Raw genomic sequence first — 11,171 nt, 5'->3', positions numbered from 1 at the left:
CAGAGAGCGGGGCGCGGGAGGCGGCCGGCGCTCGCGTGTTGTTGGAGCGGAACCGGCGACACGGAGCGTCCTCATGCTGCCGCTGCCGCTGCCGCCCCGGACCGAGGCGGCGGAGGGGGAGCTGCGGGTGGGTGCGAGCGCCGTGAGCAGCAGGCGGGCGGCTGGGAAGGCTGGGCCCGCCTGCGCGGAGCGGGGAGCGGCGGGGCTGCAGTGCCGGGAGGCGCTCGGAGCCTGGCTCCGGGGGGCGGGGGGAGCCCCAAGCAGACACACAGACCGGCACTGCACGCAACACGACCGCAGTGTGCGAGAACACCACATGCAGAACAAACAAGTCCCGGAGGAGACAGGGTCTCGCCGGACAAGAAGTCCTACGATGCCACAACAGCACGGCACAGGTGCTCTGCGGCAGACCTAGGAAATGCAGTCAAACGCCACGGCCTGTGACAGAAAGTTACTGTCAAAACTGGGACAACGGCTGCCCAAGAAGCCAGGCACTAAGACCTAACACTGAGAATGCAGGGAAGAAACTCCAGAAGAGGACTCCGGGAAACTGAGCACTCAAGACAAGAGAAGAGCTGCTGACGCAGCCTAGATCGCCACTGCAAAGATGACCGTCCAGAAGCAACCACGATGCAAGGTACACAAGACAGATCCACACACTCGCTTCGACTGCTAGGTAAGTGCACAACTGGCACTATGACAATGAGGCGATGCAGTCAAGACTCTGCAGATGCCTACTAAGGTGCCCACTGAGCTCACTGAGCACAAAGAGCAAGGTGTGAGCATTGAGACTGAAGAAAAGTATGGTATAGGCAAAGAACACACCACGCAAATGACACCGCAACACAGACACAGGCTGGAACTGCCCTGCCCAGCACACGCTCACCTCATGTTGAATGAACCCCACACCCTCTCTCTGCACCCAAAGGTGACTGATGTAAGATATGATGAGATCACATGTGAAAACGATGACTCCTGAAGAGATGCTGCCAAGTAAGAAATCCTATGATGCTGTGATGGAATGGATGCTCCACAGCAGCCCCAGAGAAGAGTCTAATGCTGCAGCCCATGACAGAAAGCTATTGTCAAAACTGGGGCAACAAACGTGAAGAGAGAGAGGCTGCAAGTCCTGAGACTGTAAGGACACAGGGAACAAACTCCTGTGAAAACAGAACTCTCAAGAGAAAAGCTCCTGTCAAAGATGACTGTCCAGAAACATCTGTGACACAAAAGACACAAGACACATCCACACTTTGAACTCCAAATGCAAGACACAAAGTGGCTGACGGCCACTATGGTGATGAGGCATTTGAGACCCTTAGGATGGCTACAGAGCTGCATGCTGTGCTCCTCGTGCACGAATTGCTACAGGGCATCAAGACCTGAGCAAGGTACAGGACACAGAACACAGACTACACAGACTATTCTATGACAGAAACACAGGCTGGTTGTGCCGCTGAAAACAAGGATGGCGGGGTTAGCTGGTATGGGACACACGGGGAGGGTGATTGGGGGGTAGGATACGAAAGAAGATGTGGATGAGAAACAGCTGCCCTGGAAGCTTGAGAGGGGGGCTGTGACTCAAGAAGTGTAGAAGTAGGGGAGCAAAATGATTGTGAGGGAGGTGTGTTATAAGTGGCAGTACGGTGGTGAACAGCAATTTCACGTGTGCTTGACTCCTGGCACTCGTTTTGCAATGATGAAGAGGGATGCAGCAATTTAAGAAACGCTGTAGCAGATGTCACTTCTGTTGCAGATGGAGTCTGATGCCCAGCACTGTGGAAGGTAAGTCGAGGGGAAGAGACTACTGGGGGAGGTGGTGCCTGGGGGTGGAAGGCAGGCAGGCGGCAGGGCTGAAAACGAGAGCAGCGAGGAGGACTGTTCGAGATGATCCACCACGTTTAGGCAGACAGAGGGCCCAGGGTCCGCCCTGCGTGGTGCAAGCGTGTGCCGGGCCGGACAGTTCCGCCGCACGGGCCCCGGGCTCCCCCACGACCGGCTCCAGCTCAGTCCCGGCCCGGCCCCGGCGCCTCCCGCACCGGCGACACCACCCCAAAGCACCCCTCGCCCCACGCCGCCGTACCCACCCTTGCAGTTTCCCGCCGCCTCCCGCCCTGTGCCGTGCTCGGCACTGCTCCCACTCAGCGAGCTCCGCTCGGCGCTGCGGGCGCACCGCACCGCACCACGCCGCCGGGCCCCGCCGCCCCCGCGGGCCCGGCTCCCCGCGGCACCGCAGCGCCCCCGCCCCGGTGCGGTCTGTGCCGATGCGCGCCCCCAGCTCCCGCGCTGTCCGTGTCGCCTTCTGCGGGACGCTCCCAGTTGCGGGGGGCCAGCCCTCACTTACCTCCTCGGCGGCTGCAGCCGCGGTGCCAGTCCCAAGGCGCTCACTGGCGGCTCTGTTGTCCCAACCCATCTCCGGCGCGACCGCCCCGGCCAGAGCAGCCCCCGCTCCCCCGACGGCGTGCAGCCGCCCCCGGCAGCGCAGCCGGCCCCGGCCCACAGCTGTGCCCGTGGGACAGAGAGGGGCCATCGCTGCACCTTCCTGCCCAACCCTCTGGCCTACAGCAGCAGCCCCTGGGAAACACGTGGCTACGGCCATCAGCCGCGAAAGAGACCAGCAGGGCTGCCGGGGCAGCAGCAGAGGTACACCCCAGATCCTGACAGCACCTGGCAGAAAGCTAAAGGAAGCACCCAGGGGGCCACAAAAAGGAAAAGGGAAGAGTATTAAGGGGACAAGAGAACAAATGCAGAGCTCCTGGGGTGCAATAAACCCAAGAAAACATCACGGGATGACAAGGGTAAATAGAAGACTCCAGGTGCACAAGGCAAAGGGAGAGCCCTGCTATGCATGGAAAGAGAAACAGCTGACCTTGAAGCACACCGAAAAGCACCAGGAAAACTCTGGGATGGGAGAAAACAAAACAGAAAACGTTGTGGCACACAAAGGAATACATGGCTGCAGTCACTCAATGAAGTTGTACTAAAATAAAAAACCAAGAAAGAAGCATACTCAACTTTTTATTGATTTCCTGTTACTCATTTTCAAACAAAAACTGATCAACAGTGTCAATACTACAGTAACTTGCTGTTACTGTGTTACAAAAAACCCTCTGGCTGCCCAGTTCTGGAGAGGAAGCAGTCCTGGACTGCCTATGTTATGTTGGATTGAGCGTAATGATTGAGAGAGCTAGAACCCTCCTTGAGTTGGGAACAATGGGATTTACAGAAACAGGTTCAACAGCGCAAACAGAGATTGCCTATGAAAGACAAGTGGACTCTCTGTTTCAAAGACTGCTTTCCGTTAGGCAAGATCTTTAGTATCAGATACAAGACCTATAATACCAGACATATCACGTAGAAAATACTAAGTATTATACAACATTTTTGTCTCTAAAGTAATGAAAGGGATATAGTTCATTATCAGAAAGAACTGTGTTCCTCATACAAAGTAAATGCTTTTATTTCAGGTATGTTTTGGGGAAAAAACCCCATGAAGGATATGGTCTTTCAGGAGTGAGTATAATTTAGACTAAGAATTAAGAATTTAAAACCATGTGAAATGCAGTTTTCTAATACTATGCCAAAACCCAGAATCGTCTTGCAGTCATAAAAATTAGAGCAACAGCCTCTGTTACGCATTACTGTTGCTCATCATTTTGTCCAGGTGCAGGACAACTGGCTTCATACTTTTTCTTCAAGCCTTTCAAATATATACGCAAACTGTCTGGATCCAATCGAGAATTTCTGGCAGTCTGAACCAGTCTCATTGCTAAATGGTATACAGCTCTCTGTTTCATCATCTCAGGAGTGCTTTTCTGCCTGTGCTGTTCTTAAAAAACACATGCATTAAAATATGAAATCAATTATGTGATATTATTAAAATACTAATATTAGCTATTTTCCAGCCTATTTCTGATCTCTTGATTCTTTGTTCGTACACCAACATTACATCCAACACTCCTTAACCCTAAGGACTGCTTTGTGTTGCCACGTCACAGTGACCTTCAGTGTAATCTTTTATAACTGGTTCCAGAAATAAAAAATTTAATGAAATCAATTTTCATAAAACCATAGGCAGTGATTATTCTATATCCTTTCAGAAACTGAAAATATATCCAAGTTTTATAAAAACTGTGAATTACAGTATTATAATTTTCTACTACATACCAAGATCTGTTTTGCAATATGCTTTGTGATTTCCTTTGCATCCAAAATTACAGATGACGGTAGGGAGGAAACTTCTGCAGCTTTTAATCCTAAACATAAAAAACAGAAATCAGGATTTTTAATGTATTTTTTTTTTCTTACCTTCCACACTATGTCTGCCAAAATTAACTTAGTCTTTTTTTTTTTTTAAAGGGTGACATTTTCATTTTTATTAAAATAACTTCTATACACATTTTCTCGTAGGGGTTAAAGGAAAGAAGTGGCATGGTGGTAACAGCTTTCTCTGTTTAGTTGTTTAATTTGGCAGCCTGGAAAACACTGAGGTTGTGATAAATGTGCTCTCCATTAAATCCAGACATCCAGTGGATATGGATGTCATGTTCCAACTTCTACTCCGTGGCCAGTAGCCAAAGTGCCAGATACTCAGGGTGAGAGAGATGTAAAATATTTTTTTCTGTCCTAACATGATTTTTCTACTTTTTCCTTTGCCTATGGCCCTGGCTGTTCTTAGGAAATTCTGTGCTTCATCGGGTGCTTTAATACTGTAGGGTTAAAACCAAAAAAGGGTCAAGAAGAGCCCTCGCACTCTTTCTTAGAATGTAACCTTTCTCAAGTAAGGTAAAGCCAAGACACCAACGCTGAGTTACTAAAGGTCTCCTGTTCTCTGAGAATACTCTCTACATGTAGGGTTCTTGAGTTAGTGGTGGCATAGCACCTGAAATTGAGCTTGTGCTGCCTAAGGTAAAGAAATTTACTCAGAAATTCTGATAAAGAAACGTTTTAAGTGCAGTTAATTGAAGCCTGACTGGAATAATTTGTAATCTTCAGTTATCACTAGCTTGCAAAAGTCATGTGTAGCTAATTTCCTATTGATTAAATGTCACCTAAATCAAGGATCCAATTCAGAATCTAGTATTCGGAAACATACGGATTTCTGTAACTCTTTAAAACATGTAGCTATGCCTTACTGTCACTCACTCATTTCTTTATTGACCCATAATCTGTCAATCTACACAGTCTTCAGTATGATTTATTATAAAGTTAAAAGAGAATTAAAAACAATTTCTCAAGAACACTGATGCTTTAGTGGAACCACTCAAAATAGCCTTAGGCTGAGACAATAAAATTCCTGGCCTTTTTTTAAAGAAACTTGATTCCTTTTCACTAAGCAAAAAGGGCCAAGCTGCTATTTAGCTGATACATCATTCCTTATGGCAGACACGTAAGAGAGTTTTACATTCAACAAACTTCAGCATTCACAGCTTTAAGGCTCTCCAGAACTTTCACTTGCTTCCATAAGCGGAGATTAAATCAATCTAAGTACTGTGTGCTCAGAATGTCTCATCTCATCCAAAGAGGTGAATCAAGTAGCTACTGACATTACTAAAATGTTTTTTTTTTCACTATGAAATTTCATATAAGTTCTTCATACTACCCCCCAAACTATTATGTCAAGACATGGTTACTTAAAACACACAAGGATTTGGAACACATTATAAATCTGCAGTTGTTACTCTATAAGAGAGATGCAAACTCAGCAGAAATCTGTCAGCAGAAAAATATTGTTAGAAGCCTAATAACTGAAATAGTATCCTATATAATCTTTACTAAGTAAAGTCATAGTGGAATCCATTACCATAGTTCTTTTCCTCTGTATAGCCTTTAGAGAGTGTGTAAGTGTAAGCAATTTTCTCCTTATTTCCAGCACTGCTTCTCACATGCTGCACTTCAAAATGGCAATTTTCCACATTGGGATATAAAGCATCTATATGACACAGTTCCAGGAAATGTGTAGCAAACAATGTAAATGCCTAAAAATAAGGAAACAAGAAAGAATATTTATTTTGGAAATTATCCTGGAATAAATTACAGTAAATAAGAAAAATTAAATGATCTCACAGATGTCCAGGCTTTCCTCCAAAACATTGAAAAGCTGTCTTTAAATTACTAAAGCAAATTACAATCTTCAAGCAGTAAGTTCCACCTGTGCCAAGGAACTCTTTTCCAACTGGGGATTCTCCCACTCCTTTCTCAACAGAGGAAGGAAAAGAACATCAGAAGTAACAGAAAATCCATGATGCTTACAAAATTTGACTAGGGTTAATCTGAATGATTGTCAAACGGTTGCCTTAATACTCTCAAGGAATGCTTTGCCAAAAGTACAAGCTACAGAAAATATCTGAGGTTTTCAAACCAAACCACAAAAGTACTCTGAATAAACTGTGATGAGAAACTGAACATGTACACACTTATTTCAAAAAGCTGACACAACCTGAGGTTGAAAACATAACTAGTAATAGAGGTGAAACTTCAAAACCATCTTCCACTTCTCTCAACAAGCCTCTAACCATTGTGACCAATTCACAAGTTGTGTGGAACTACCACTGTACTTCGGGAAGACGCAGCCAGGTAAAGAGGTTCACCTTTAACATTCAAACTCACAAAGCTGTACTAAGCAAAACTAAAGAGACTGGGTTATTCTCGTCTAGACAGAAATGCAACCCCAACTGACCAAAAGCATATTCCAGACCACATTACACAGTAATAAAAGCTGCAGAGAAGGAGCAAGGAGGGGTATTCAGAGTTACAGTGTTCGGCTTCTCAAGTAACCATCACATGCGATGAAGCCCTGCTGCCCTGGAAATGGCTGAACACCCGCCTGCCGATGGGAAGCAGGGAATGAATTCCTTGTTTTGCTTTGCTTGTGCACACAGCTAAAGGCTTCACCTGTTAAACTGCCTTTATCTCAGCCCACAAGCTTTTGCACTTTCACCCTTCCGATTCTCTCCCCCATCTCGCTGTGGAGAAGTGAGCGAGCAGCTGGGTGGTGTTAAACCACAACAACCAGTGAACAGAAATGCAGTTCATGTCAGCATTTTTTCTCTATCACCATAACTCTTACTATTTACCAGTTATAAAAGATACCAAATTTAGGCAAGAAATCTCTACAAAACTGAAGTTAAATTATGAGAAAATACTATATTTACTTTCAGTATGACAAAATAATTATGTTTAAATTTTTTTCAAAACAGAATTACCTTTAAATTCAACAGATATTCACAGGCAGCATAACAAATGCCAATACCTTCTTCAGCACTGGTACCTCTGCCAAGTTCATCAATTATGATGAGTGATTTGTCATTAGCATTTTGTACGATGTATGTTACCTAGGAAAATATTTAATGTGTTATTATTCCTATAAATGTATTTTTTAAAAACCATAATCAGAATACTACTGCTAACATGAGTACTTTGTGTTATTCAAATGAAACTTAATGCAGAAATTAAAAAAAATCTTGTCAGATCCACAGATTTTACCTTTTCACAGCTTTCAAATAGCTGTCAATTCTAATCAAGCAAAGACTCATACTACAGCACTTTTGCATTGAAAGTACCACCTTCCCTCAAAATCATAATCAGTTTGGGAGAGGGAACTGAGAGGGCTTAGGCTCCTACAAATAATCACGTAAGGTCTAAGAAATAACAAAATGCTGAAACTACTGTCCAACAGAGCACTGATTTTTACTCGTATTGGAATATCTTTTAAGATATGCCTGGTTTTCTGTGTTTTATCATCCAGGCAAAAGATGAAAGCTTAATTTTTGACTACTTTTCAAAGTACACTTTCAGTGGAAATACACTAGTACAATTTCTATTAGTTTAACAGTAAAAGTGGGCCTTGGACCCTGGATGAGCTATGTTTAATACCTCTTTCATTTCCTTCATGAATGTTGATGCATTTGTTTCTATATCATCATCCATACCTATTCTGGTAAAAATTTGCTCTGCAATTCGAAAAGAACAATACTCTGCTGGGACATAAGAACCTAAAAAACAAGGAAAATACAAATTTTCTCTTACCACTGTGACAAATGCCAATTTGCCTGAATATGTCAGGTGGTGGGGGGGGTGTGTGTGGTGTGGTGTGCGGAATTGGTTTTACCCTTGCTCTTTATACACTGTAAAGAATGCATCTTATTATGTAAAGTTTCCTAAGATTATGCTCTACCATTACTTTATACAAGAAAAAAATATCTAGATATCACAATTAAAGAGGCTTATCAGTAAAACCTTAAGAAATCATATGCCTAAAGCTGTGTGTCAGTCTAAAGGGATGCAAAAGTGAGAATAAACACTAGAATTAATTTACATTTCTGTAGCCATAGAGTTACTAATCCCAAGGAATCTTAGCTTCCCAAAACCAAAATTATATTTCCTTTATCTGACTTTGAGACTTATTAGTTTTATTGAAGAGAAAAGAACAGGAAACCTGCCAGAAGACTTTACAGTCTCCTTTATTCATATTAAACTCATGTTTTTGAGTGCAATTCATGGAAAAACTTGCAGTTGTCGGGGACTGGACCCACAAACACATGGTGGACAAATCTTATTCTCCACTACCAAGTAGTTTCATTACAGTAGAGTCAGGGTCAGCCTGTTAAGGTCTTTCTCCTGTGCTACCAGCCTTATCTTTATCTTTAAGGCAAAAACCATGAGGAATTCAGGTAAAAACCACAAGGAATTCCTGAGTACATGGGTGAATCCCAGTTAGACTTTACAAATATTTGTTTTATTTTTATGATTTTAGTGACAGATCCTTGCAGTATTTATTACTACTTTTATTTGAAGTAGTTGATTATTTCTCTATTAATTCTACTTGGCTGCAATCATGTTTATCTACATAACTGAAGTATGCTCAAGTTCATCTGTTCCTTTTGGATGACTAACACGTATGTAGCCCAACAGGGATACTTCAAGGACTCTCGCTATCCATCTAGCATAAGGTGCTAGACTGGGTGAAGGTGCTCCAAAGAATTAAGGCATACAACTCTGCTTCTAAAGACAGACTGGGGAGCCTTCCAGTTACACAGATGGGGCCCCATAAGTTTCCAATGGCAGACCCAAAACCTTGCAGTGGATTCTGTCAGAAACAGAAGAGCTGGTAGGAGCAAATGGACTAAAAAATTACCTGTTACTATTTATATAGAATCTTATTCTAGAAGCCACATCATTCAACTTCATAAATATTTTTACCTAGAAAACAATAAATATGCTGCAGAAGATAACTAATAGGGTACACTCTTACTCACCAATCTGTGCCATAATTTGACAGAGAGCAATCTGTTTTAGGTATGTTGATTTTCCACTCATATTTGGTCCTGTAACAATGACAAAATTGTTACCCTCTGTCAGAAATGTGTTGTTTGACACAGGTTTTTCCATAGCTATCTTTTCAAGAATGGGGTGCCATCCCTGCTTGATCGCTAAAGTATCCGTAAATTCTGGACGAACTAAATGAGAAAAAGGATATAGAACAGTGCAGACTTAGTATGGAAACCTTTATATTATTAAACTACTGCATTTTGAAATAAGGTAATTCTTGCAGAGCAGAAGTCAAACTCTGTGGTGCTGATTCCCCGATTTTTACCTTCCTGTAGTGAGCAAGACCAACATGCAGCACTTGTGAAGGTATAGATTCTGATTGTCATGCAAGTCTTCATGATTCACTACTACAAAAAGAATCCCATAACTAACATTTAATTTCTAATTAACATTCTGCTTTGTGTTCAGTAGTAAGTAGGGCTGGACTCCAGTAATAAAGAAAAATACAAAGGCTGAAACTTGAAAATTAATTAAAACAGAAAACCTAAAAGACTGTTTCATCACTAACATAATTTTTAACAGTTTATTTTAATACTACTATGAACATATATGGTACAGGAGTCACGAACTTTCTTACTATGACATATCTACCTTATTATATAAGCACAGGAAACAAGGAAGTAGCATTCCTTCTATTTTTGTTATATTTTATCATATTGGTTATTTGGGTATACACTATGCTACAGAGACCCATTTGCTGGGACTATCTGTATGTACTTGTGTCAGAATACAGTTCTTTTCTGAACGTACTCCATGTACGTCCTCTTTGACTACCTCAGTGTCAGCAGCCCAGGCTAACAAAGAGGTGTTGTTAAATTTGGTCTGTTTAAATGGAGCAGCCTTCAAGAAAGAAGTGCCAAAACAGTTTTTCAGGTTTAAACATTGGGGAACTCTAATGACTTGGTATAGGTTTTAGTCATTTAATGATTTAGACGAGAGAATCAAGTGGCAAAGGGGACTGAAAACAACAAATGACAGTCCTTTTCTTTTGATGGATACACATTCAATCATGCCTGGCTGTGGAAACTGTAGGTGTAGATATATGGGAGAAGCTAAGTGGCTTTGGTCTTCTTATTACTTCTGAATAAAACTTGTGCTCCGATTCATTTGGCAGGAAAAGGTTGTGATACCTCAAGCATATCAGTTACTGTTGAGCTACATATCAATTTATGTGCTATGACTGAAATCGTCAGCACATGAAGATTCACAGTCCACACTGCAAAGGAAACTGATCCTGCTCATGGACTGGAAGTTACCTAGCAGCATCAGTAATGATGAGCTAATACATTTCCTGAGATGGCCTTCAGAGATGACCTAGTAGCTACACCCTATTGAACTGCAGGTAAGTATCTCAGGTCAGCATTAATTGAAGACAATGTGCTCATTTGTACATTGCAGAACTGGGCTAGGGAAGCAGAATGAACAACATGCTGGTAAGCACATGATCCTGGATTCCTTAGAAGACTCTACTTCCAAAAATGTCTAAAAGCAAGCTAAACAAAGGTAGCCACATATTTTGTTTTACAGTATATACTTAATGTTGATCTCCTTGTATTATCTTGCAGCCTTTCAGAACAGAAATGTAAACACAGAATGTTCACAGACTTTATGCTTTTGAATATGCTTAAATTGGCCATCTTGAAAAGACTAGCTGTGAAGGCTTACAGCAGCTAAATGGCAGAATGTAATTTCAAATGAATGGAAACAGAAAGAACATCAGCACAACACTGGCAAGGATAGACCAAAGACACTCACCTAAAGCCTACTGAGACTCAGGAAAATGAATGAGACACGGGCTTAGCAACGGGAGAACCCACAAAACAGCCTGGATATTCTCCAAC

The 11,171-nt window shown here is 42.6% G+C and overlaps 1 protein-coding gene across 1 annotated transcript in view; it reads right to left on the bottom strand.

The window, feature by feature from the left end:
* Window positions 1-3,001: 3,001 nt before the first annotated feature.
* MSH4 (mutS homolog 4) overlaps window positions 3,002-11,171 on the bottom strand; it is a 28,459-nt gene continuing 20,289 nt past the window's right edge. Inside the window, exons 15-20 of the mRNA XM_086463036.1 lie at window positions 9,258-9,458; window positions 7,876-7,994; window positions 7,206-7,334; window positions 5,804-5,978; window positions 4,168-4,256; window positions 3,002-3,824 (exon numbers count right to left, since the gene is read on the bottom strand). Of these exons, the coding sequence (XP_086319162.1) occupies window positions 3,639-3,824; window positions 4,168-4,256; window positions 5,804-5,978; window positions 7,206-7,334; window positions 7,876-7,994; window positions 9,258-9,458 (899 nt within the window). The 3' untranslated portion in view covers window positions 3,002-3,638. The remainder of the gene's footprint in view (window positions 3,825-4,167; window positions 4,257-5,803; window positions 5,979-7,205; window positions 7,335-7,875; window positions 7,995-9,257; window positions 9,459-11,171) is intronic.

Source organism: Leptosomus discolor, chromosome 3 (assembly GCF_034619465.1).
Source record: "Leptosomus discolor isolate bLepDis1 chromosome 3, bLepDis1.hap2, whole genome shotgun sequence".
Classification (NCBI taxonomy): Eukaryota; Metazoa; Chordata; class Aves; order Leptosomiformes; family Leptosomidae; genus Leptosomus; species Leptosomus discolor.
Note: the sequence above shows the minus strand (reverse complement) of the source record. Positions and strands in the feature narration are given on the sequence as shown.